The sequence below is a fragment of the Cenococcum geophilum genome, assembly GCF_001692895.1.
Source record: "Cenococcum geophilum 1.58 unplaced genomic scaffold K441scaffold_20, whole genome shotgun sequence".
Taxonomy (NCBI): Eukaryota; Fungi; Ascomycota; class Dothideomycetes; order Gloniales; family Gloniaceae; genus Cenococcum; species Cenococcum geophilum.
In genome coordinates this window covers 2,108,873-2,135,586 of record NW_027137578.1, presented here as the reverse complement: position 1 = coordinate 2,135,586, position 26,714 = coordinate 2,108,873, and the positions used below count along the sequence as shown (strand labels likewise).

At 40.7% G+C, this 26,714-nt stretch overlaps 4 protein-coding genes across 4 annotated transcripts; 3 read left to right on the top strand and 1 right to left on the bottom strand.

The window, feature by feature from the left end:
* The first annotated feature begins 18,034 nt into the window (after window positions 1-18,034).
* On the top strand, window positions 18,035-23,012 carry K441DRAFT_659665 (uncharacterized protein). Its single transcript, XM_067648574.1, has 3 exons — window positions 18,035-18,476; window positions 18,527-19,178; window positions 19,231-23,012. Exons 1-3 carry the CDS (start codon window positions 18,170-18,172, stop codon window positions 22,514-22,516), a joined length of 4,245 nt encoding a protein of 1,414 aa, XP_067504265.1. The 5' UTR covers window positions 18,035-18,169; the 3' UTR covers window positions 22,517-23,012.
* K441DRAFT_110270 (uncharacterized protein) lies at window positions 22,599-23,613 on the bottom strand. The gene has a single exon (XM_067639950.1). It carries the CDS (start codon window positions 23,487-23,489, stop codon window positions 22,680-22,682), a length of 810 nt encoding a protein of 269 aa, XP_067504264.1. The 5' UTR covers window positions 23,490-23,613; the 3' UTR covers window positions 22,599-22,679.
* Window positions 23,614-24,280: 667 nt separating this feature from the next.
* On the top strand, window positions 24,281-26,072 carry K441DRAFT_659662 (uncharacterized protein). The gene is made up of 6 exons (XM_067648573.1): window positions 24,281-24,301; window positions 24,353-24,387; window positions 24,442-25,036; window positions 25,089-25,406; window positions 25,466-25,720; window positions 25,769-26,072. Exons 3-6 carry the CDS (start codon window positions 24,548-24,550, stop codon window positions 25,865-25,867), a joined length of 1,161 nt encoding a protein of 386 aa, XP_067504263.1. The 5' UTR covers window positions 24,281-24,301; window positions 24,353-24,387; window positions 24,442-24,547; the 3' UTR covers window positions 25,868-26,072.
* On the top strand, window positions 25,867-26,113 carry K441DRAFT_659661 (uncharacterized protein). The gene has a single exon (XM_067648572.1). It carries the CDS (start codon window positions 25,895-25,897, stop codon window positions 26,057-26,059), a length of 165 nt encoding a protein of 54 aa, XP_067504262.1. The 5' UTR covers window positions 25,867-25,894; the 3' UTR covers window positions 26,060-26,113.
* Window positions 26,114-26,714: the final 601 nt, after the last annotated feature.

The following is a 26,714-nucleotide window of genomic DNA, read 5'->3' as shown; positions in this document are numbered from 1 at the left end:
TTTAATAATAGCTGCATAAAAGCCTTTAAAGAGATAAAGGATCGGCTTATCTCTTCCCTAATTCTTTATTACTATAACCTAAACCTTAAATTAATGCTAGAAACGGACGCCTCTAATAGGGTTATAGTGGGAATCCTATTACAGTTATATCCAGACGGTAAATAGTACCCTATAGCTTTCTTCTTAAAGATAATAGACCCGGCTAAGTATAACTATAAAGTACACGATAAAGAAATACTAGCTATTATTTAATTACTCTCCTAATAGTGCGTAGAGCTTAAAGGTACGAATTCCTGGATTAAGATATATATAGATTATAAAGCCCTAGAGTACTTTATAACTATAAAGCAGCTTACTAGATAATAGGCCTAGTGGGCTAAAATACTCTCCTAATTCTTCTTTACGATTATATATCGTTTTAGTAAGTAAAACTCTAAGGCTAATACTCTAACCTAAAGAAAATAAGATATAGGACCCTAGGATAAGCTAAAGACCCAATATTGGACGCGCGCCCTTTTCTATCTAGAATAGCTTGACCCGCGGATCCTTAAGGAGCTAGACTTTTAGCAAAATAAGCTAGCACTAATAAAGGAGTCCTTAGATAAGCTAATAGGGCTAATTAACCGCCTCCTAACTGCAAACTATATAGCTAATACCCTAAGGGCCCTCTACGAATAAGCTATAAAAGGAGACCCCAATTTTAAGACGGAGGAAGGATTGCTCCTATACTAGGAGCGGCTTATAGTCCCTAACGTTAATAATTTATAAACTAAACTAATCCGCGAAGCTTATTACCAAGTCTTTATAGCATACCCTAGTAAGAACAAAACCCGTAAAATTATTAACTGCCGCTACTATTGGCCAAGAATAGTTGCGGATATTAATTAATATATACGGAACTGTAAAGACTACTAGAAAGCTATAATCCCACGGGATAAGACCCTAGGACTACTTAAGCTACTTTTAATACTAGAGCGCCCTTAGCAGTATATCTTTATAGACTTTTATAAACTACCTAGGGACCGTAACGGATATGATATAGTTATAGTTATAGTTAACCGCTTTAGTAAACGCCCGTTTTTAATTCCCTGTTATAAGAATATTAATGCTAAAGAGGCAGCCTGGCTATATGTCTATTATATATACTAAATCTATAGACTACTAGATACTATTATATTTAATTATAGGCTATAGTTTATATCGGCCTTCTAGAATAAGTTTACCTAGATCCTAGGCATTAAGCTAAAGCTTTTTACGGCTTATTACCCCTAGATAGACGGTTAGACAGAGATTGTAAATTAGTACCTAGACTAGAGGCTTAGGCCCTTTGTTAACTATTTCTAGGATAACTAGTCTAAACTACTACCCTTAATGGACTACGCGCAAGCAACCTTACCCCACAACTCTATAGGGTTTGCCCCGATTTAGCTAGAAATGGGATACTTACCCCGCATAAGCTTTAACTAGAAAAGGCTAGAAGAACCCCAGACTATATAAGAAAAGCTATCCTATACTAAGGCCCAATAGTACGCTAAATAATTAGAGGAGGCCTAGACGGTAGCCTATAAGAACTTAAAAAAAGCTTAGAGGTTAATAGAACAGTAGGCGAATAAACACCGTCAAGAGCCCAATTTTACCCCTAGCGATATAGTCTAGGTTATAACAAGGAATTAGAAAACCGAACGACCTAGCTATAAGCTAGACTATTAGATAGCAGAACCGTATAAGGTTCTTAAGAAGATAGGCAATTTATATAAGATAAAGCTCCTAGATTTAATTAGGGTTTACCCTATTTTCTTACTGGATAAGTTACGGAAAGCTATAAATAACCTATTACCTAGACAAAAGAATAAGCCTCCCCTATTAGTTTAAGTAAACGGTGATAGTAAATGGGAGGTTAACGAAATACTGGCCTATAAGATAGTATAGGGAACGCTAAAATACCGTGTCTAATGGAAGGGCTACAATCCTAACCTAATTTAGTACCCTGCGTAGAACTTTATAGGCTGCCCCTAGAAGCTTAAAGAATTTTATAACTAATACCCTAATACGCCTAGGCCCCTAAAGTACCTAAACAAATGAATGGAATGCTAGCATAATAAAGATAATAAGTTACTGGAAGAATATAGGGACAAAAACGCCCCAAAGCCCTAATACAGCTGTCTGCCAAATTCTGCCATATTTTGCTGTTTTCTGCTAGTACCGTAAAATATCAGATGTCTAGGAACTTTAACCGCCGGTTAAAGTTATCTAATTGGTTAAATCCGTGCTAAGACTTTTAGCGGCTACTCTTTCTAGCCTAGTGCTTCCACTTAGCCTATAATCGCCCTTTATACTTAGTCTGGACGTACTCTTATCCCCTTTATCTTCTTATCTTATATTTTATAATCCCACGTTTATAAGCCTAGTGCTACCCTATTTCTAACTAAGCCTAAGGGCAGGCTTTCTTTAAAGAGGGGGGTAATGTAACGGCGCTATCGTATATTACCTGCCAAATTCTACTATATTCTGCCGACCTGCGATTAGCCCGCCCAAAGCTAGCGCCTTAGCGGCTTACCCTATATATTTGTTTATATCGGTCCTAGCGACCCCTTTTCCTTCTCTTTAGCTTAGTATCTTTATAATACAGCATTCGTTCAAGCTTTGGTTCAGAGGCATTTGTTTAAGCCGTAACAGATATTAGCGTTATTAATAATAAATAAATGAATAAATAGGCCAAATATTATATTTAATTTATAAGCCAATTAAAATATCGCGATATGAATGAATAATTGCGATATCTTAGATACAGGTAATATTACCAGTCTTAGCATGGTGTAGTACTAAATTGATGTAGCTGACGTCTCCATAGAGGCCTCTACCCCCCCCCCCCTAACGTTCACTAGTAGCTCTCTCCTTCAGCCCTATATAAGTCCTCCTCTTACCTACAACTTTAAGCACTCTAATCGCTTAATATTCTCTAGCCCAAGCTTTATCCGTTACCAGGTAATTATCCTTTAGGCTCCTAAAAATATCCGCTCTGGTTTAGATAATATAGGTAGTATAGATAGGATATCTATTGCTATACGGTAGAGCGCTAGGTAGTTAATTTAATTACTTAGATTAAGCTACTAATTAAGGGTAGTAGTACTAGCAGGAAGATTAATAGGGGAGGCGTTAATAAAGTATTTAAATTCATCCTCAATTATATTAAGGATTAACTACCTTTTGTTCCAAAGATTATACTCATTAAGCTCCTAATCGCAAGCAATAGCTTCCTCCTCTTCTACCCTACTCGCATACTTATCCTTATACTCATTCATCTAAAGCTTTCAGGTTGTATCAACTCCTGGCTTCCTCTAGGTGGCTTTCCAGTTGCGATTAATATAGGCCTTCCTCCGGTAAGGAGCTAACAGTAAAGCTACGCCATACGCAGTAACTTCGTCGGTCTTAAGGTAGTATTTATTAAAGGTATACTAGCTAGTTTAAATGCAGTCGCAGAGCTTTAGGTTAGTTGCGTACTTATATAAAGATAATTTAAAGTACTCTACTATAAAATCCATTATATAAAGCACCTTATTAAGAGTAGCCTTATTACCTTCTGTCTCCTTTATAACTCTTTAAAAGGGCTATAGGAAGTCTCTAATATTTTTAAGAGCTCTCCAATTGGTGGCGTTAAGGATATCTTCCTTATCAAACTCCTCAATATACTGCTCTTAATATTTTATAATTACGTCTTTTAATTTAAGAGCCACCAAGATTATATTATACCACGAGTTCTACCACGTGTTATTATCCATAGGAATAGCTCAAAGGGCGGCTGCAATGAAGTGGTTATAGTAGGCGTTAGAGCTTCGAATGTGTACAATAACGTTATGCACCTTTCCAGGAGGACCAATCTCGCGATAAGTAAACTTGCTAGCCTTCCCTTTTTTAAACCTTTTGGCAAGGAGCTCCTTAATTTAATCGTCTTTAAGATCTAACTCTACCTTAAGCTTCTCGCGAGCCTCCTTAAAAGCACCATTAACAGCTTCCTTATCCTCTAAGAAGAAGAAAGCTTATACGGCTAGATTAAGTATATGCCCGTGGTAGCAAATACGGTGTTACTATAGATTATATTAAGGTTCTATTTTGGCCTCCCAAAGCCTCTTAGATAGCCCTTAAAAAAGTTTATTATTACTGCCGTAATTATTACCCACACAGTATCCAACTTTATTAAGTATTTAGTAGTCCTTAAGGACTTGCCAGAGGACTTCCACCTACTCGTCGCCACCGTGTTTACTAGGGAGGAAAGGTAGGGCAAGTAGAGCCTTTTGAAGTACGCCAGTATTGTTAATAAAGTAACTGCAGATTGCAATAAAAGACTTTTAATTAGGCGAAGACCAGGCGTTAAGTAAGAGGTGTATTAGGGTAAGAGAGGAGCGGAGCCTTTACTTAAGGACTTCCTTATTAAGGAGATAGGATTCCTCAATTATTATAGGCACCGTAATATGGGAGTCTATTAGGGCTTCCTCGCAGGTGTAATTTACTATAAGAAGTAGCGCTTAAAGCTCTAGCCAAGTTACTGCATTATACGGTAGATTTCGAACCACAATTAGCTGTGCAAAAGCGTCGCGTACGAGAGCTGAATTAACGCTTTCTTTTAGTATAGTCTCTTTCTGCATTTCAAGCTTCTACGTATAGAGCTCTCCCTGCTTATAAAACAGGCCCTAAAGACTCTGCTTTATGGCCCGCTTAATAACTAAGTTCTCCTCCTTAATAACTACGCCGTGAGCGTTTAACAGATGAGAGCGTATATTTATAGTAACTATATCGCGCCAAAATACACATTGTCCATAGTACTAGTATCGTCTTCCTTTACTGTTTACAAGTGGCTTAGTACCAATAGGCTTACGCGCGAGAGCCCATGTATTTACGGCCCGAATTCTCCGTTTTTTATAGGCCTGTTCGAAGGATTAGGGGGAGGATTTGGTAGGTGTATTAGTAGAGGATAACGCGTCGGATTCTTCGTTGGAATTCTTATCTTTAAAAAGCTCGCTTTTAAGCTCAGATAATTCTAACTGCGCGTTAGAATTACTATTAAAGTCGATAACAATAGATTGCAAGAGAGAGGGAGGCATGGTACTAGATCGCGGGTAGTATTTTAGGGGGTATAGTTGAATATATTATAGAAAGGAAGCATCTATAGGCAAGTCTAAAAAATTTGACTCTTGCGTATATATCAGAACGTATAACGTAAAATTAGTCCTATATTTACACCTTAGTATCCTTTTACTACACTACAAGAGCTTTAAGTCTCTATATATATTTATAATTTTATAAATATTTATTTATAAGGGCTGGCAAAATATTTAATTATTATCACTCCTTATAAATGAATATATCGTTATAAAGCAATAAATAAAAATATCATCAACAACCCTGGTTAATATTAAGATTAAAAAGTATAAAGACTTTAAGGATCTACTTATAAGATATAAAAGGAAAGAAACTATAAAGGAATTTAAAGTAAGAATTACCTTATAGTAAGAACAGAAACTAGATAAGAGATTTAGTATACTAGGACGTATAAGGGACAGAGCGCTAGTATAAAGAATTACTAATAGGCCTAAAGTAGGCATACTAAGAGCTAAGTGGCTTACTAAACTGGAAGAAAAAGAGGATTTAGGGATTTTAACTAGGTTCGAAGAACGATATATAAAAGGCTATTACGATATAGTAATAAAGAGATACTTTTTTACGGATACGCCGTATACACTTAAAGGGTTATATTAAAAGTGGTATAGACAATAACACAATAATAAGTAGGAAGATTTCTATATATAGTTAGATAAAAAAGTTATCTAAAACCACCCAATTATAAAAAAGGCTATAACTTATATTAAAGGAGCCTTAATTATAACGTTAAAAGATCTAAAGGAGTAATCGGAGGACTAGAGAAGCAAGAGACAAATCTTAGTACCTGCGAATAAAGTTATAACGCTTAGATTAATATAAGAAAGGTTTAAACTTAAAAACAAGGACGAGCTAAGAGTTAACCTAAGACACTATATCGGGAAAATATTCGCAGGATGAGATTTAAGTAGACTTTGGTTTTCGCGTTTCGCGTAATTAACATGCAATTTAACCAACTCGACACGCAATTAACTAACTTAACACGCAGTTAACCTACTTAATATATAATTTAACTAACTTAACACGCAGTTGANCTACTTAATATGCAATTTAACTAACTCGATACGTAGTTAACCTACTTAATATATAATTTAACTAACTTAACACGCAGTTAACCTACTTAATATATAATTTAACTAACTTAATACGCAGTTAACCTACTTAACATATAATTTAACTAACTTAACACGTAGTTAACCTACTTAATATATAATTTAACTAACTTAATATATAGTTAACCTACTTAATAACTTTAAAAACTAACTGCATATCCTTTAACACGCAGTTAACCTACTTAACAACTTTAAAGCTAACTGTATATTCTTAATGTGCGATTAAGGTAAAGTTATATACTATATATTTAACTATTATATAGAATCTAATACAATCTTATACAAGCTCATACAATCGTAGAGTCTTACTACTTGAAGGCTCTGCACGACGGCTCAACAAGAAGCTCTGCGTACAGAGCGACAGCTCTGCCACGAAGAGCTCTGCACGAAGCCTCTGCACGAAGCGCTCTGCAGCGAAGCTCTGCACGAACCACTGCACGAGGCTCTGCGCGACGCTCTGCGCGAGGCTCTGCGCGAAGCTCTGCGTGGCAGAGGCTCTGCCACAGCAGGCTCTCCGAGAAGCTCTGCGTACAGAGGCTCTGCTACGAGGCTCTGCGCGAAGCTCTGCGTACAGAGGCTCTACACGAAGCTCTGCCATCGCGTCCCCGCTATATTCCCGATAGCCTCTACACGTGCCCTCTACCCTATGCTAGCCACCTTATTTTATACCCCTCCTTCCTCCTATAAACCCTCCGCTACCGTAGGGAGGCACCAGAACGGCAGCCAGCAGAGGACCGGGCGCTAGAACTAGACGAACCGTCGCCAGAACCAGATGACGCGTTACCCAGAACCAGACGCACACCATCCGCCAGCCAGACGACCGTCGCCAGAACCAGACGACCGTTGCCAGAGACCAGACCGATCGGTCGCCAGAACCAGACCGACCGTCGCCAGCCAGACGACCGTTACCAGAACCAGACGACTGTCGCCCAGAACCAGAAGACCGTACCGCCAGCAGACGACCCGTTACCAGAACCAAGCGACGAACCCGTCGCCAGAACGCGCAGAGCGACAGACGACCGTTACCAGAACCAGACCACCGTTGCCAGAGCAAGACGAGCCGTCGCAGCAGAACCGTAGACGACCGATCCCAGAGCCAGACGACCGTCCGCCCAGAACCCAGACGACCGTCGCCAGCCAGCAACGAACCGTTACCAGAACCAGACGACCGTCGCCAGAACCAGACGACTGTCGCCAGAACCAGACGACCGTCGCCAGCCAGACGACCGCTTACCAGAACCAGACGACCGTCGCCAGAACCAGACGACCGTTAACCAGAACTAGACGACCGTTGCCAGAGCCAGACGACCGTCGCCAGAACCAGACGACCGTCGCCAGAACCAGACAACCGTCGCCAGAGCCAGAACAGACAACCGACTAGCCAGCCAACACTATAAACGATTCGATCGATCGATCGAATTAAGGTAGCACAGACAGGTAGGCATAAACAGGTAGATGCTAACAGGTAGGGCTAAAATATAGACAGGTAGGTAGATGTAGACAGGTAAGCAGATATAGATAGGCAGGCAGATGCAGATAGCTAAGTAGATGTAGATAGGCAAGCAGATATAGATAGGTAGGTAGATGCTAACAGGTAAGTAGATATAGATAGGTAGGCAGATGCAGATAAGTAAATGTAAAATAGGTAGGTAGATGTAGATAGGTAAGTAGATATAAATAGGTAAGTAGATGCTAACGGGTAAGTAAATATAGAATAAGGTAGGTAGATAGTAGATAGGTAGGGTAAATGCAGACAGGTAGATATAGATAGGTAGGCGATGTAAATAGGTAGGCGATGCAGGCAGGTAGGTAAGTCAATAGATAGAGATAGGTAGAAGAGAACCATCGCTATATATATTAAATTATCTAAAATAATAAATAATTATTTGGCTAGCCTTATAAATAGCTTTAAAATAGCTTTTATTTATTTAAAATATATTATTAGTATAAAGAGAGGTAAATATAATTATGGTTGCCAAATGCGTAGATTGCTGGCAGGTTGCGCGCAGGCTGCGCGCAGGCTGCGTGTCAAAAAAACACGACATAGGCTAGTCGGTCGAGTTGCCAAATGCCCTCAACTGCGCGCCAATTGCGTCAACCACCAACCATTGAGGCCATTTAAAGGGTACCATATTTTGCCGATGTAAGCATATTATACACTATCGTAAATAGTATGCGTAGATAATGCGTGCAATATACATAGAGTACTAAAGGATAAAAATTAAAAGTATCTAATAAGGATGTATTGGATAACGAATAAGGCGAAGTATTAAAATATTAAGTATATACATAGTTGGCACCTAGTAGAAGTTTAAGAATAAGGGGACTTAATACTTTAACTAGGAAGATTCCTTACAGAAGAATACCTAGATAAATAATAGTAGTGGGAATATCTAGAGAATACTTATCTATAGTATATTAAAGATAAAAAGCAAACTAAGTATTAGCCTAAGTTAGACCAAGTATAAACAGGATTAAGTAGCTAATAGTTGGGAAAAGTAGAGGCCTACGGGACTAGAGGGAGCCAGTAGTAGAGCCTTAGACCCTTAAAGGAATTTAAGAATAATACCTAAATTTATAAGTTAAGTAGTAAGATTAACAGTTTAAGGCACTAATAGATAGTAGAGCAATAAGGAACCATATCTTGCTAGCAGCAGTTAAAAGAATAGGATTACCATATAGGAAAAAGGAATGTTCTTACCTATTAGTGACAATTTTAGGAGATCTAATAGCCTATAGGGGAGGCATTATTAATCTTAAAACAGGACCTATTCAGTTAACTATTAAAGGAAGATAGATTAAGATGTCTTTTAATATATTACCATTAGGGAATAATAAGGCAGTATTAGGAATACCTTAGTTACAGGAATATAATTTAAAGATTAATTAGGTTATAGGTTAGGTCGATATTAGGGATACTTAATGCCATAAGATATAATAATAAGCTAAGTTAGTATAGTACTAAGTAGGAGCGACCTATAAAGAAACAGAGAAAGGGTTAAGTTATATACTAAAGAGATACTATAAGTACGGCAAGAAACTATAGTCACTAGAAAGTAAAAAGCTATTAAAGTATATAGTATAGGACTATAAGATAAAATTGGAACCAGGAATAAGTCTAAGGTTCTTTTTAATCTATAAGCTTACTAAAGAGGAAGGTAGAGCACTAAAAGAGTTTATCTAAGAGAACTTACGAAAGGGATATATTAGACTATTGTAGTTATTAGCGGGTTATCCAGTACTGTTCGTACTAAAGAAAAATAGTAAACTAAGACTGTGTATTAACTATAGACAGTTAAACAGCATCACTAGAAAGGATAGGTATCCTTTACCCTTAATTAGCGAAATTTGGGGTAGAATAGGTAATGCGCAAATCTTTACGAAGATAGATCTGAGATAGGCGTACTATTAGATTAGAATTAAGGAAGGTAATAAATAGAAAGTAGCCTTTAGGTCAAAGGAAGGACTATATAAACTATTAGTTATATAATTCGGGCTTATAAACGTACTAGTAATGTTTTAAAAGCGAATTAACAATATATTAGGAGAATATTTGGATGAATTTGTTATAGNATATCTTAACGATATTATTATTTACTTAATAACTAAGGAAGAACATAGAGAACACGTTAAATGGGTCTTAAAGAGACTATAAGAAGAACAGATGCTAGTAGTAATTAAGAAATGCAAGTTCTTCACCAGGAAGACTAATTTTGTTAAATTTATTATTAAACTAGGCCAACTTAGTATAGATCTAAAGAAGATTAAGGCTATAGTAAATTGGTAAGAACTAAAGAACGTTATACAGTTAAAATCGTTCCTAGGGTTTTGCAATTACTGCAGAAGGTTTATAGCGCAATAGTTAAAGGACATTAAGCCATTTACGCAATTAATAAAGAAAGAAGAACTATAGGTATAGGGAAAGGAATAACAAGAACTATTTAAGGAAGTTAAGAAGTTATTTACCTAGGAGCCAGTTCTTAAGATCTATTAACTAGAACTAGAGATAGTTATAGAAATAAATACATCAGACTTTATACTAGGAGTATATTTTATATAAAAGCATCCAGACGGATAGCATCTAGTGGCATATTATAGTTAGAAGATAATACCACTAGAACTAAATTATAAAATCTATAATAAGGAGTTATTAGGTATAGTTACAGCACTAAAGGGATAGAGAGCGTTCTTGTAAGGCATAGAGAAACTATTTATAGTTAAAACGGATTATAAGAACCTAACGGGGTTCCTAATAACGAAAGAGCTTAATTAGAGACAGGTTAAATAGGCAGAGATACTTATAGAATACTATTTTAAAATTTAGTACACTAAGGGTATAGATAACACGCGAGCCAATACGTTAAGTTAAAAAGCTAAACTATAAAATAACAAGAAGCTATTAGGGGCTTTACTATAAAAAGATACAAATGGACTAATTAGGTACAATTATCCGAAAATCGCAGCAACTTAAGAAGATAAGTTAGAGAAAGTTTACGAGATACTAGAAAGCTTTTAGGCATAAAAAATTCTAAAAGTATAACTAGAAGATCTATAGATGGATATATACAAAAACTAAGAAGTAAAGTATATCCTAAGAAGCATAGCAGAGCACTTTATAGAAGATTTCTATAAGGGACTAACTTAAGGACACAACGGAGCTATGGGCTTAGTGTTAAGACTCTAGGAGGAATACATTATTAACGGAATCTGGAGAATAGCTAGGAAGGTTACTAAGGAATATCTAGATTACTAAAGGAATAAACTAATAAGGCATAAGCTATACGGAGGGCTATAACCTATTAAAATACTAGAGAGACTATAGGAGGTTATATTATAGGACTTTATTATTAAGTTACTAAAGTTAAGAGACCCTATTACCAGATAAGATTATAACGCAATCTTAGTAATAATAGATAAGCTTATAAAGTGGGGATACTTTATAGTATACACAGAAGAAATATCAGCAGAAGATATCGCTAGAATCTATATTAAAGAAGTATTTATAAAATATGGAGCACTAAGCAAGATTATATTGGATAGAGATCTAAGATTTATAGCAGTATTTTTGTGACGGCGCTGGGGCGCGTCACCTAGTCAGGGGTTCGCTTAAGGCTTGGCTTGTGTATTTAGACGTGGCCTCACCACCTTCTTCTGCTCCTCACCTTGATATCTTCATAATATAGCATTCGTTTGCTTCTTGTCAGAAGCATTTATTCAAGTCTACATCAAGACATTTGTTCAATGGTTCGAGCCGTCACATTATATTAAGGTCCCCAGTTATATGCAGGCTGTAGTATCTTAGGTCGTCCGCAAGGACAGTAAACATCTCGTGCGAAGTCCTATGGTGGCTAGGTTGCGAGAAGCTTACTCCCTACACCGTGCAGGCACCCTCATATTTCTTTTTATTTTATTCTCTTCTCTTTACTAAACGGCCGCCTATGCTATAGGGAAGCACATGCCGAGCGGTAACCTCTTTCCGACCGTACGAACTCGCCGACCGATCGGGCAACGCGCATATCTATTAACCTAACGCGTACGTCTACCTACCGATTGATCGAACAACCGACCGACCGTATGTCTCTGACGCTAGTACCGTACTACTACCTTTAACAACGCCGTGCCGATAGCCTACGGAGATCCTTTTTCGACTGACACTAAGCCACGCACTGTCTGTGAGGAACGACCTCGGCTGATACTAAGATACTATCTGCGAGAACGACGTTGATTAATACTGAGCTATTGGCTGCGTTCAAGCCTTCTTAGGCACTTATTTGAACTGTCAGGCTATAAGGAACGAAGTCAACTAATACTCAGATACTGTCTGTGAGGAACGACCCCAACTAATACTGAGCTGTACGAGCTTCGAGAACGAAATCGATTAGGACAAACTAATTAACTAATCGCGCCAATACGCCTACGATCCACCGACCGAATAATTATACCTATACGCCTGCAATCCATATAACGCTGGCACCGTACTGCCATATACCAGACAACGATAGCATCCTACACCTGCTATCACGACGACAACAATAGCGCCGATATGCATGCTATTACGAACTATCAACTAACAACTGTGCCGCTACGCCAACAGTCTATTAACCGAATGATCGCGCCAATATGCCTGCGATCTACCAACCAACTGATAGACAAGCTCTGTGCTCGACTGACTATCACCGCCGCTGGTACCGTACTACTACCCAAACGGACAATTGCTGCTTCTACCTGCAGCTAAACCAACACCTTGCTGCCTTCCTGCAGCACCATAATCGACTTCTACTGCTCTGCCTGCAGCACCACTACTGACTCCTGCTGCCCCACCTGCAGCAACAACTGTATACAAGTATCTGGAGAATGACGCCTGAGGGCAGGCTTTTTTTCGAAGGGGGGGGTGATGTGACGGCGCTGGGGCGCGTCACCTAGTCAGGGGTTCGCTTAAGGCTTGGCTTGTGTATTTAGACGTGGCTTCACCACCTTCTTCTGCTCCTCACCTTGATATCTTCGTAATACAGCATTCGTTCGCTTCTTGTCAGAAGCATTTGTTCAAGTCTACGTCAAGACATTTATTCAATGGTTCGAGCCGTCACAATTTTAGGAGGTATTTTTGGCGGAACAAGGAGTTTAAGCAGCAACTTCTACCGTATATTATTCGCAGACAGACGGTTAAACAGAAAGATTGAATTAGATACTAGAGTAGTATCTAAGGCATTATATTAATTACGTACAGAATAATTGGGTATTATTGTTACTAGTTATATAGTTTATATACAATATAACACCACAAGAAGGAATGGGTACTTTACTATTTAAGGCGAATTATAGATATAAGCTAAGAATATTATTATCGCTATATTAAGTAAAGAAGACAAGTAGCACAGCTAAGTAAAGAATAGAGACTTTAATAAATCTTTATACAAACCTTATAGAAACAGCTAAGGTAGTATAATAGAGAATAAAAAAATATTACAATGCTAAGAGATCTGAGGGACTAGATCTTAAGGAGGGAGATAAAGTATGGCTACTATATAAAAATTTCAAAAATTAACGACTAAGTAAGAAGTTAGACTACGTCAGACTAGGACCTTTTAAAATTACGTAAAAAATTTTATTAGCTATATTTAAGTTAAACCTACTAGCCAAGATAAAAATCTACCCTATACAGCATATTATAATGCTAGAGCTAGCACGCGGGAATATTAAGCCATTAATTTACGAAGTAGAGACGTATAGAGGACAAGAAGAGGATAAATGGCAAGTTTTAAAGATTATTAGCTATAAGGATATAGATAACGAAATATAGTATAAAGTAAAGTAGATAGGCTATACTAAGACTACCTAGAAACTACTAGAGAATTTAAAGAACGCTATAGGAAAGGTATAGGAGTATTAGAGGAAAATAGGTTAGGTAATATTAATAAAGAAGGATCGCCAAAGAATAAGTTACCTAAGGGGGACCTAGAAAGAGCGACTGCTGAATTACTTAGAGTTATTTCCTTTACTATAAGAAGAGAGTTAATTCTCTTATTACCAAGTTCCTGCAGACCTTATTCTATAAGTTTCTACTCCTTAAAATAGACCTTTTTATGCACCTTCTTAAGATATAGAAGATGGGTAGATACTATAATATAAGTATTTAGGGCCTTCTGTTCCGCATTATAAGAACGCTTAAGCTTAATAAGAGCCTATAATAGCTTACTATTAAGTTTTGCAGCAGCAGATTAAATATAAAACCCTATAACAAATTACTTAGGGAACTTAACGACTATTAAGAGTAATAGGATATATATACTTAGTGTTAGAGATAGAGTAAATATTACAGGACGAATAAATATTCGCTTTGGTGCACTCTAAATATAAAAAGGGTTGCTAGGAGGAAGGACTCGCCAACGTAACATAAACTAACCCCTCTTTCGCACAACAAGAATATAAAGACGGCATTATCTCACTAAGCGATAGTATGCTAGCAATAGTGCGAGTATAGCATTGTGCTTATAAAGAAGAAGGAGGTTTAGAAACCTTAGGAGATATAATAAGTAATAATATTAACTAAATTAATTAGATGGATATTACACCTTTAGTAAATAACTTAGAGATATTTGGAATCTTTAAGGATAAAGATAGAGAGAAGGGAGATAGTGTTACGGACGCTTTAAGTATAATATTACGACTACTTAGAGAAGAGTTAGAAGAAGCTAGTTGGTTAATATAGGTACGGTCTAGGATAGAGCCGGTAGAACTATATAATAAAAAATAGTAAGCGAGTTATATAATATTGTACGTAGTATACGTAGTGTATAAAGGGTGTTGGTCACATAGGGTGACTCACCAATAACAACTACTCGAGTAGGTTACAGTGATGTTGGTTAAAAAGCTTATTATTGGAATGAGGAAGGGCGAGGAGCTTAAGACTCCTTGCCACGCTAGTGCCGCGGCGACACGTGACGACCGCTTGCCTTATTCCCGACACTGGCAACTCTTCTTTTATGGTTGCCATCTATATACAAATACTGCTTAACTAGCGTAGTGTTATAAGACCACCCCGTAATACCTTGCACACGCCTACCGATTAAGCCTAGTTATGAGACCGCAATTTGCCGCAATCTGCCATATTCTGCCACGCTATGGAATTCTGCCGAATTCTGCCAAGCTATAGACTTCTGCTAAATTCTGCTTAATTCTGCCAAGCCCTAATAGCGTATAGTACGTGCCTATTAACTGTTGCTATTGTAATATTGAGCCTCTAGCAATTCTTCTTTTTGTGCTTGTAGCGCTGTAGGAAGGCAGTAAGGTATTGGTTTAGCTGCAGGTGGAAGCAGTAAAAGTTTGTTTAGGTAGTAGTACGGTACCAGCGGCGGTAGTGATAGTGGTTAAGCATAGAGCTTGTCTATTAGTCGGTCGGTTAATCGTAGGCGTATAGGCACGATTAGTATCGTAATAGTAGGCATAGCGGCGCTATTGGTTTGTTGATGGTATATAGCAGAACGGTGCTAGCGTAGGGTCGGTTCCGTAGGCAGATCGGCACAGAGTCTTGTTATAGGGTTGGTTCGTAGGTATATTAGTTACAATAGTTATCGGGTTTGTAGCTGCCGTAGATACTGGCAGTTCTTTCTTTTATAGATTGCCTGCGTGACTGTGCCGTTCCAACCGCTCCCCCCCCCCCTACATTACTCTCTCTTTACGGTACCCTCCATAAGAACTCCCTGTCTAAATCACGCTGGTAGCTACCTCTGTAGCTACTTTGGGAACCGCAGGAGTCTTAGAATCTTTGTGGAGGAATAGGTAACTATTGCTGCTGATTAAAGATACTGTTTGTAGATCTGGGTTGTTGCAGAGGCTTTTACGGAAGCTTTTGCGGAGGTTGCTGCGGAGGTTGCTGCGGATATTGCTGCGGATATTGCTGCGGATATTGCTGCGGATATTGCTGCAGAGATTGCTGCGGAGGTTCTTGCGGAGGTTGCTGGTGGGTTGGGATATCGTTTATAGATCTGGCTTTTTGTGCTGGTTGTCTAGGCGCGGTAGGGGTTAGAGGAAACGTTTTGGCGCTTGAGTTAAATAGGGTTGAGAATCTTGGGTGGGGCGGAGCTTGAGGTACGGGTTGAGATACGGCAGCTTAAGGCACGGGTTGAGATACAGTAGCTTGAGGCATTTGATAGCCTGAGGTTGTTTGTGGTAGTTGCTGCGGAGGTTGCTGCTATAGTGTTGCTTGTGGCTGTCCGTTATTAGGATTCCCTTAAGAGTTATTCTTTATAGCGCGTATTTGGTGCTTAATCTTAATCTCTTATGGAGTCCATTTGTGCTCTTCTTCTGCGTTAAGGACTTGCTCCTAAATATTGTCTCTAATAGCACCCCCATCTATAGGTATAAACACTGCGTACTCCCGTAAGAAGTTACGGAAGTCTTATACAATATCCTTCTTTGTATAAGCCTATATTTTCTTTATCCATCTAATAAAGTCCTCCCTTATATAGTACCATAGCATAGTACCGTTATATTCGCTGTCTTTGTAGTACGCTATACGGTGTAATAAGAATCCGTTTAGGTCCTGTTGCTTAGCATTTACAAAGTTAATTATATCGGTATTCCATGTTTCCGGGTTAATGTCCTTCTCATACTTCTTTGGATAGGTTAACGCTATGGTAGGTGCAGAATTGACGGGGTGTCGTATGTTGAAGGTAGGTAGGATTTTCGGTTTTGTAGGATCTTGTAGGTTTACTGTCAAGAGGTAGGCAATTTAAGATGTTGTTCGACGTGTTTTGGACGTCGTTTGACGCGTTTTGGACGTTAACTTGGGACCGTAGGTTCAGTGACACTTCTGACCTAAAGTACTCGACTAAATCTTCGTAAACGTGGTTGTTCTGCGTGATAGACGCAACTTGGTATCTCCTAGTACTCAGTAACACTTCTGTTACTAGTTTTCCGTAAGTCTAAGGTAGCATAGTATCGCCGGAATCCATTCCATATGAGCGTATATGGCACCCCTGCACGAGACTGTCTCTTCTATTCGAAAACCTAGCTGCTCTATGGTTGACTGTGTATTTAACCACTAATTAGTGTTGGTTATATAGGGTGACTTACCAATAATGACTACTCGAGTAGGTTACAGTGATGTTGGTTAATAAAGCTTATTGTTGGAATGAGGAAGGGCGAGGAGCTTAAGACTCCTTGCTACGCTAGTGCCGCGGCGATACGTGACGACCGCTTGCCTTATTCCCGACAAAGGGAACGTATGTATAATATATATATCACGTATATTACGTACAAGAAGGATTTTATAGGAGTACAGTTGTGTATTTAAGGACCCTTAGTCCCTACCTAGATAGTTCCTTCCTTATAGTAATTCTTAGAATATAATTAGAGTTAATCTGTTGGGCAACCACTCCACCAGTTATTATTACGTTGTTAACTACTCTAATACCTACACACCTAGCCCATTAACGAGCCTATCGTAATTCTTGCTACAAGGTTCCGTTACAATTTAGTCCTTAAGCAGCTAAAATAAAGCGTATCTTTTAATGTCCTCCTGTTAGATCTATATATATTTATATCATAAATAAAGTTTTTATATAATAAATTAATGCTCTAAAATACTTTATTATAAGTAATATTAAGTATAAAAAATATATTTAAGCCTATTATTATATTTAATATAATAATTAAGTTTTTAGTATATATTAAAAGTAAGCTTCTTTATTTTATATTATAACCAATAATATTTCTTAACTTTTATTTTATAAATGCTTTTACCCTCTATATAATAAGCTATATTAAAAAGTCTATATTAATAGCTATTATAATAATTAAGTTATAAGCATTAAAAAATATTTTTTAACCTAATTTTTAGAACTATATATAAGCTAATTATATATATAAGCCAGTTACCTATATATTAAAAAAAACTTATTTATATAATAAATATAAATATATATAAAATCTAGCTATATAATAGCTTTATTATTAATATTATTAATAGTTTTAAGTTTTATTAAAAAAGTACTTTTTTAACCTAACTTTAAGTATATATATATTATAATATATTATAATATTTTTATATAAAATTATAGTTTTAGTATTTAATAAGCTATATTTAAATTTTTATAAAATTCTATTAAAAGGCTATTAAGTTATAGGTGGTATGAAAAGGTGTATTTAGGCAAATTTTGGTGAGGAAAAACCGTGCATTGAGTGGGACCGTGCACGCAGTGGGGAGGTACCCTACGTGGCTGGCGCGAACATCTCACTGCGTGCTGCTGTCGAGCTCGACCAGACAGCATCAGGCAAATCCGAATTAATGGTTCTGCCAACATCTCAATACCGACATCTCTCAAACTAGCATCCGAAAGTGAATTCAAGGCTCAGCGACGCAATGATTTGGTAGCCTGGAACAAGCTTTGCCGCATTCTGCAATGGGTGACTCTCCGCGGCGCGAAGGCACGCACGAGGACTCCGTAGTCCACGAGCCGAGCCAGCCAATCTACGACACTGCACAACTCTGTTCAAAGCATTTCGAACATTATCTCGAGATAGCAGACGGTACAGGAGAAGACTACCTGGCGATAGCAGAGTTGCGCGGACGATTCAACCAATGGGCAGCCTACGTCGGTGCTTTCGCAGTGCCAAGGGCATCTCTCGATGCCCGATTAACTCCCCATGAGGATATTAGAGACATGGTGCTTGAGTTGCTGTACATGATTCAGGCAAATCTCAAATGGGGTAACTTCGTTCTTTTACTAAGTCGCGAGAATGCACTGACATGTCTACAGTAAACGGCAGCGACGCCGCCGAAGAGATTTCAGAAACAAGCCCCGGACTGCCTGCCGTTGAAGCTGCAATAGACCGACTTCTCATTCTGTCGGTGAATATACGGCGTTCAGCACGTCAGAGTCATCGATTGAGGCAAGGAACTCGCGATGCACAGGACGAGTCGTTGTGCCGCTTGCTTGTGCAGACAAGGTACCCCCACGCAAGGAAGAGTCTTTGCAGCCAGCTTGGCGCTTCTATCTACGTACGAGGAAGATCGTTACAGTATTTGCAAGAGCACAACAAGAAGCTTGCTTACCGACGGAAGAACCAAGATAACTCCGAGGAACCAACGAACGATGAAGACGGGCCTAAGGAAGAGGTTAACTCGCCGGTGGTGTTAATCGAGGACGTGGCCTCCAAGAAGCGGAAAGCCATCCAAGGTCCTAAGGCCCTTCCTTCTATAGTCTCACCTTCTACTGTAGTCCGCCTCAATCGAACGAAGGGGAACCCTTCGAGTACGACTATCGGCGGGGGCTTGGCTGTTCGAGATGGCCAGGGCAATGAAGACGACTACCCACCGCAGCCGAAGCAAAAGGGCGGGAAAAGATATCAATCCTGCGCCGTTTGTGCTACGCCGCTGGAAGCATTGATATTGACGAAACATGCTTGGAAGTACGCATTAACATTTCTTGACGTTTTATATTGAAGCATCTGACATCCCCAGTACTCACATTGACCAAGACCTCGAGCCTTACGTCTGCATTTCCGAGGATTGCATTGAGCCCTTTCAGTACTTCACCAGCCTGCGAGACTGGATGGATCATATGCAGACGCGGCACTCCATGAATTGGTCAGAGAAGATCCACACGGAGAGATGGTATTGCGACGCCGATCACCCTGGGCCTAGCACCGAGCCCCCAGAATTTGACGAAAAGATGGCATTTGTCAATCACTTGAAGACTGACCACGGGAGCAAGCTCACACCGTCACAACTACAGGGACGCATAAGGCGAAATCGATGGATAGCAACCAGAGATCCATTCGTGTGTCCTCTTTGCGACTGTGTCCCACAGGACATTGAGAAGCGCATTGGAGAAAGGCCGTACAAGCTCCTCTGGGAACACATTGCCGAACATCTTAAATCGTTAGCTTTCCTCTCCCTATCTCACGTAGGAAACGATCTGGAAGACAGAGCAAGTATCGCAGATTCCTCAAAGAAGACAAGCGGCAAAGACGATCCCAGGATATCTAGAGATTCGCTTGGCAACCTGGACCTCGAGAACTTTGACGATATACCCAGCACCAGATTCCACTCGAACCGTGTACAAGTTGAAGGGGAAGACTTTTACGAAGAAGCATCTCTCGGCGAGTCTGAAAATTGGGACTTCTTGTCGGTCAAGTCTCTTCCAACGGACTACGAGTACCTGACAAAGCACCTCACAAGGTCTCAAGTTTCCCTTGAGTCTGAAATCAACTCCTATAGTAAGCATTGTGGTGAGACCCTCTCACTAGCGGCTAACACCTACCCGCAATTCGTCATGCCACATCCATCGAGTCTCCCAAATTTGAGGGACTTGCCGATTTGTGTAGCGATCGATAAGTCCGGGAGTACCTGGGGACCGACTCTTGAACAGGAGATCGGAGCAGTAAAACAGATTTGCAGCTTACTCTCGCCTGGGAATGACAATCCAATTCGCCTTCTTCCATGGTCCGATGAGGCTCTCGACCCCATCAATTTACCGAAAGAGTCAACATCGATGGAGGATCTGACCTCTGGCGGCGGAACCAATCCATCAGTACTGTTTTCTGGCCCGCCTCTTGAAGCTCTTAAAGCTTGTGGGTTATGGTTCCTCTTAACGGACGGAGAGGTCCAGGACGGGCTTGTTCAGGAATTCGCATTGAGGACAGCAGAGCTAGGCTTGCACGGCCTCGCATGTGTCGTCATTGTGTTTGGGTTAACTTCAAGCGGCCCCCCAGAAACATGTAATATATCTGTCGGAATTGCAGCTTATGCCGTGGCACCAGACTGCCTTTTCCTTTTTCAAGACATTCGAACTGGAATGCTCTCAGTCATGCAAGCAAAAGGTTGTTTTAAGGAACTACTACCGAAGTCAGGCTCATCGTACGCTCAGCCTGCAATAAACAAGTATACCGCCTGGGCAGAGCTGCCACGCATCCGCTACGAGGATCTTTCTAAGATTCAAATCGCACCGCCACGGAAGATTGGCGCGGACGAACTGGCACTGCAGGATGGTCTAGTAATTACAGTGAAGGACGTTCTTTCTGGAGAGGCAGATCCTGAAGTTATTAGAGAAATCGTTAAGAATGAAGATAACCTCAAGTCTATTGTCATGGCCGAGATAACACGAGGAACTGGCAAACAGCTCGAGGCCTGGCTCCTGTCACAGCAGAAGCCAATACCGCAGTTGACGCAAGATCGACCTGATATTGATGGGAAGGCGCAACAGGCAGTCACACGGCTTCTAGATAGCTTGAAAGATGGAGATAACAACGAGGAAACCGAAGAGTGCCGATCTGACCTTCGCAAGGCTCATGAAGCAAATTGGCGTGAATTTCAAGGTATTTTCCATCACCATATCGAGGCCAGAGTATCGACAGACAAGACGAATCAAGTGTTACAACGCATGAGCAAAAAGTCTGTAGTTCAGGTGTCGGAAATTGAAAAGCAGACGAAGTTACCGGCTCGTGAACGTAACTCATCATGGCGCGCCAGCCAACTGTCCACAGCGGATGACTACGAAGACGACTCCTACAAGAACACGCCGGATTTGGGTGACTTACTAAAGTCGAAGTCGAATGTTGAAGCTCGTAAACCCGATGTTTTGTATCTTCCAGGGTTCAAAAGACGTCTCCGCTCTCCTGAATCTGAGTTTACTGGCCGCTGTATGCTCTGTTCCACAGAATCGATTTTGGCAATCCTGCTTAAGACCGCCCCAAAAATCACAACCGCCAACTTTCCCCGTCAAGGATCTTACTCAGCGCTGGCATTTCCACTCGCTATGAGTAATTTTGCGGAGACAGACATAGTTTCTTTCTTCATCTGCTGTGATGCCTGTGCGCTGTATCTTGCTCGGAATTGCAGATCTCCACTGTCCGAAAACATAACTGGCGCCCTAGGTCTGGTCTCGGTGAAAGAAAACCAAGCTACCTGGCTCGAGGCCCTGGATGTTGCCTTGAAGGGGAGGTTTAGTAGGTCCGACTTACCTACGCTGTTTATCGCCGTTCTGGATCGAATGATTCAGATGAATAGGGTTCGAAGCGCTTCTCCTGAGGACAAATCGCTTTATCACGATGCCCTCCAGTGGGCTAAACGTCAGCTATCCGAGATTGCGGAGGTTCCTGAAACTTTGAGTTCATCCTTTTCACGAGGTCAGGGACGTGGACTTGGAGAGCGTAAGTTATCTCTCCATACGATCATATCCAACCGCGCACTACTAGACCCTGGCGAAGCGGGGAATGAAGAAATATCTATGCTTCGCTACCCAGTACCAGGCTTTTTAGTCATCATTAACTTGATGCGTGATCGCGGTACCAAGCGGGAGCAACTTCGAACGCACTTATTCCAGCGCCTAGTGTATCATATAACAGAAGTCTATCTGGGGGCGCGGAAGAACGAAAAAATTCAGAACGTCATTGAACAATTCCTCCACCGCAGTGCGCCTAGGTCAACACATCCCCCTCCTGGGCTACCGTCNCATGATGTTCCAACAACTGTCTCGATCGAGCAACTCCTTAATTGCAATCTATTAGATGCAGGGACTCTAGAAAGCTTTCGCACGATAGATGATTTTAAAGACGTCGAAAAGCAAACTGGGCCAGCCATAGCAGCTTATTTACACTATTTGTCAGCCTTCGCAGCCACATACTCTTCACCTGTTGACTATTTTAATTCTTTGAAGATAAATCCATTGATGAAGAAAGTTATCCTGACGCCCATGGCTATTAGCAAAGGGTTGTCGGCGGATCTGATATCGCAGATGCAAAAATGAGTATTCAAGTTTCGTACTTTGTCATGAATTATTTGTTAGGTATTTGCTTCAACTATACAGCATGAGCGGACATGAAAGAAACGGCCTAAAGCCTGAGAACAGGGATCATAACGCTCGTCTTGGGCTTCGATGAATTATATACTCCAAACTTATATCATTCCTGTTATGACACAATTGAAGATGCAGTTCGTGTGGAATATGCATCCGAATTAGCCAGAGCCTGATGCGGCACGTCCCCAGATCCATCCTCATACCAGCCACTGTTCTCTATTCCAATGTATTCATCCGAACGGCTATTACTCATCACATCACTGCTTCCCGCCTCTAAATTTATCAGGTCCGATCGAATCCCTGCTCCGAATGGTGTTCTCAGTGTATCAATGCGCTCTATCTTGTTAAAATCATCCTCTCCCTCCGCCCTCCGCATATTCTCTTGTATAGTTTGAGGCAGTTGCGCGAAAAGCGACCTTTTGAAGTTCTCTAGATTGTCGGGTGCGGGCGGGAAGGTCTGTGGTTTTACCTGCCGCCGCCGCCGCCATAGCGCAATCTTGGGTCCAAGGTCGTGCGCTGTGGCGGTTCGCTGTTTTGACGTGGTCTGGCTTTGTGGTCCACACCAGGCTGCCCTCTCAGTGCTCATATCATGGTCATTCCGTTCATCCGTTATTACCCTCAGCACTGATGTGGAGGGTGTAAGGCTATGCGGAGATGGTGATGGCGAGGGCGAGGACGATGTAGGGAGGGTCCAGGAGGAGGGGAAATGGCTAATGTATTTTGAGAATGTATAATTCGCGTGGCTCAGGTCCACCGGGATCACGAGCGCTGGAGATGGAACACTAGGTGGAGTATCGGTCCAAGGTTTGGGTATTGGTGGTAGTGCCGGCGTTAGAGGCCGAGAAGGAGCAGGCTCGTGTTCATCCCCCAGTGTCCATCCAGATGGGAAGTAGGTAGAGTAAACTGCTGTGCTCTCGTTCATTTGATAATACGCAACGTGAACAGCAGCTCATTTCCTGCTGCAAGTGAGCAAAATGTTTATGTTAATATGAATGTATTTCAAACGGATGAGGCTCGATTGTGATGATTGTTGCGATGTCGATAAGCCCAGGCTTGCGGTGTATTATACATAGATTTCCGCCAGAGTCGCAGACTGTAATCTGGACCAATTATGGAAGGCTTCCACTCGCGAAAAGCCCATGAGGACTCCCGCCCGAAGGCAGCCTAGTGTGCCGCTAGCCCAGCAAGGCTGCGCAGATGCGTGGCGACGTGCATGCAGATAAGGCAAGGTCAACCTGACCGGTTCAGCCTGGCCGAAGTAAGAGCTATGAGAGCCAATTCATCATTCGAGTCCGTTCCCACATTGACATGCCTTCGCTGAGACCATTTTCGGCTGGTCTATCGAAGAACAATGCAGTCACTGCAGGTCCCTGCTGGCAACCCTCCAACGAGACAGCAGTCCAGAAGCTGGTCTTTCAGCCCTCCAGCCTACATCCCTCATTTGTACGTGCCTCACACTACAAAAAGCCCAAAGACATTCTATCCCGATCAGCCTTGTAAAGGGATCTAAACAAATACATATACAGGGAAAATGGAACAGTTATTAGGCAAGATCTGGACGCATTCCAATCTTCTATGCTCTCCACTCATACCGCCGTGAGAGCTATTAGCCTAGATTCGCGTGGCAGTAGGTGACAGGCTTTAAATAGTAGAGAGGGAATAGCTGATAATATAATAACTATAGTTGCCACGGACAAATTACTGGATGAACGTCGGTTAGATTCACATTTGAAGGTTCTCACCCCGATATTACTGAATGATTGTTTTCCTTGACGGACATCTTAGAGTGATCGAAACAATACCAAGATTTCTGAATTCTTGTAAGGCGAATAAACTCGTACAAATGTCCCCCTCTAACACTAAAGGACTATTAGCTTTGTAAACAGATATCTTGTCAGAAGAGGTATACCGTGGCCCAAGGACTGTAACAAACTCCGTCTCTCCGCTTCGGCTTTCAATCTCCTCAGCTCATATTTCGAAATGTCTCACACGTTCATTACTTCCCTTGCCAATATCCACCATTCTTCTGGCAGAGGATTTCCACGTCCATCACTGATCTCTAAAGATGATTTCGATTTCTGGTTTTTACTTCCTGTTCGCGTTCAAGTCCAATGCTCAGATATAAAGAAGAAGCATATCCCCAGTTCTGCAGGCAAGAGCCAAATGAACCCTCTGAATTATTTACACTTGTCTAAGCATGAAGTCGACGTCCGTGGGTCTCAGATAGCAATATATTTTCGGTATAACCGGGATACCGATAAGAGCTCGACAATCGTCTTCAATTTCCAGGACGGTAGGTGGAAAAGAGTCGTGGAGGAACCAATTCTAAGAATCAAGGAGACTTTGGAAGGAGATTGCAGGGATTGTTCTGCACGAGACCCCTTCTACACCCAAGCCGTTTTCTTAACAAGCGTATTGAGATGGTGGAACAACGCGCTTAACAGTTTCAACGATCAGCTTATTGCTTATGTCCGTAATACTTCCAGCGTCGCCAATTAGGCTGATCTGACAGGTTATTTAGGAAGAAACGTTACTCGTCAAGCGACAGCAAGAAATTGAAAGTTTCTCCCAACTCAATTCTGAAACCAACCGAGCTCTTCACTGCATGACAGCTCACCTCCAACGTTATGGGTCCGAATTAGCACTGCTAGCTGATGTCGTTCAAGATATAAAGAAGTACAATACCAATTTCCACCATAAATTTGTAGACTCTGGACTACGGTCTGCCGCGTCGTTCGACCTAGTGTCTCGAAGCCTAGAACAAATCACAACACAGTTGTCTTCTATTACTAGGTTTAGGGATGAGCTTCAGCTCAAGACTGACAACGTCATGGCTCTAGTAAGCCACCGCTGAGCCTTAAAATCCGCAGAATAGAACTTCAGGCTCACTATATCAAGCTTGTTGACAACGCACAAGTCACAAATGACAGATTGCTAGTAGAGAACAGTAAAGCTATGCAAGCAATACTAAAGGCAACTCAAGCTGAAGCAGAACAATCGCGCATCATCACCGTCCAGTCTCAACAATTGACAGAAGAGATGAACAAAATACTTCAAGCCACTCAAGAGGAAGCTAAAATGACCCGGCATATGGCTCGACAAACCCAAAGATTGTCTGAACAGATGATGAAAGACAGTGTTTCCATGAAGACGGTAATCTAATTTCCTTAAAGATCGTCATTATAATGCTGAAGACTGCAGATCGCGCTGTTAACCGCCTTTTTCCTTCCGGGAACTTCATTTGCGGCAAGTCCTTTCCATAGATATCTACTCAGACATAGGAACGCTCACAGGATATAGGCTATTCTGTCCATGCCCTTTTTTACTATGAATCACTGGATGAGCAACACAAATAAATTCTGGGTGTGGGCTGTTCTGACGATACCTTCAACAACCCTATGCTTTATGTTTTATATATTTTGGGGCCAAAAGGAATCAAAGAAGAGGCGAGAACCTCTTGACGAAGAGGAGATGGTAGATATGAATGGCTAGGCCCTTGAAAATGATCCTTAAAGTGTGTTATTAATCTGATTCCTTTGTATTTTCTGACTAGTGTTGCAACGGTTCTATTTCGTCTATTATCAGTTTACTTCCTGAATTGATGCATACCGGCTGTAAACTACGTTATTGGCAAATTAATGATATCCTTTTAAGATGATATCCACTCAGTATCTTATTATTTAAACCGTCTCTTCAGTATGGCTTCTACAGGGAGCCAATAGAGAGCTGGCTGTGAGCCCATGCACCTAGAACCCGGCTCTCCCCTGAACCCGGCCACCAAATCAAAATGAACTCTCAGATTCGCCCACCCGTTTCTACGCCACCAATCGTTCGATATGGATCAAAAGGAGCTAAACTTAGTAATAGCAATAATTAGTTAGTTAGTTACGATTATATTATATAGGAACATAACTAACCTAATTATAACCGCACCTAGTAATTATATTATATAGATATAACTATATAATTACCCATAGTAAGACTACCATATAGTAGTAATAGAGGCTTAGTATTAGGTACTAGATTTTAGCAATTATCGCTAAAGGTACTCTAGATATCCGTACCTAGCGCTAAACTAATTAAAATATATATAATATACGTCTATTATAACGAAGCCCTATAGGAAATGCTACGGTAGACTTGTTAA

What these genes read in the sequence shown, in the direction of transcription:
- K441DRAFT_110270 (XM_067639950.1), bottom strand. Translation starts at nt 23,489, where the DNA reads ATGAACGAGAGCACAGCAGTTTACTCTACCTACTTCCCATCTGGATGG.
- K441DRAFT_659662 (XM_067648573.1), top strand. Translation starts at nt 24,548, where the DNA reads ATGTCTCACACGTTCATTACTTCCCTTGCCAATATCCACCATTCTTCT. An exon ending in CTGACAACGTCATGGCTCTA is followed by an intron (nt 25,407 to 25,465) that starts GTAAGCCACCGC and finishes CACTATATCAAG; the next exon opens with CTTGTTGACAACGCACAAGT. An exon ending in ACAGTGTTTCCATGAAGACG is followed by an intron (nt 25,721 to 25,768) that starts GTAATCTAATTT and finishes TGAAGACTGCAG; the next exon opens with ATCGCGCTGTTAACCGCCTT.
- K441DRAFT_659661 (XM_067648572.1), top strand. Translation starts at nt 25,895, where the DNA reads ATGAATCACTGGATGAGCAACACAAATAAATTCTGGGTGTGGGCTGTT.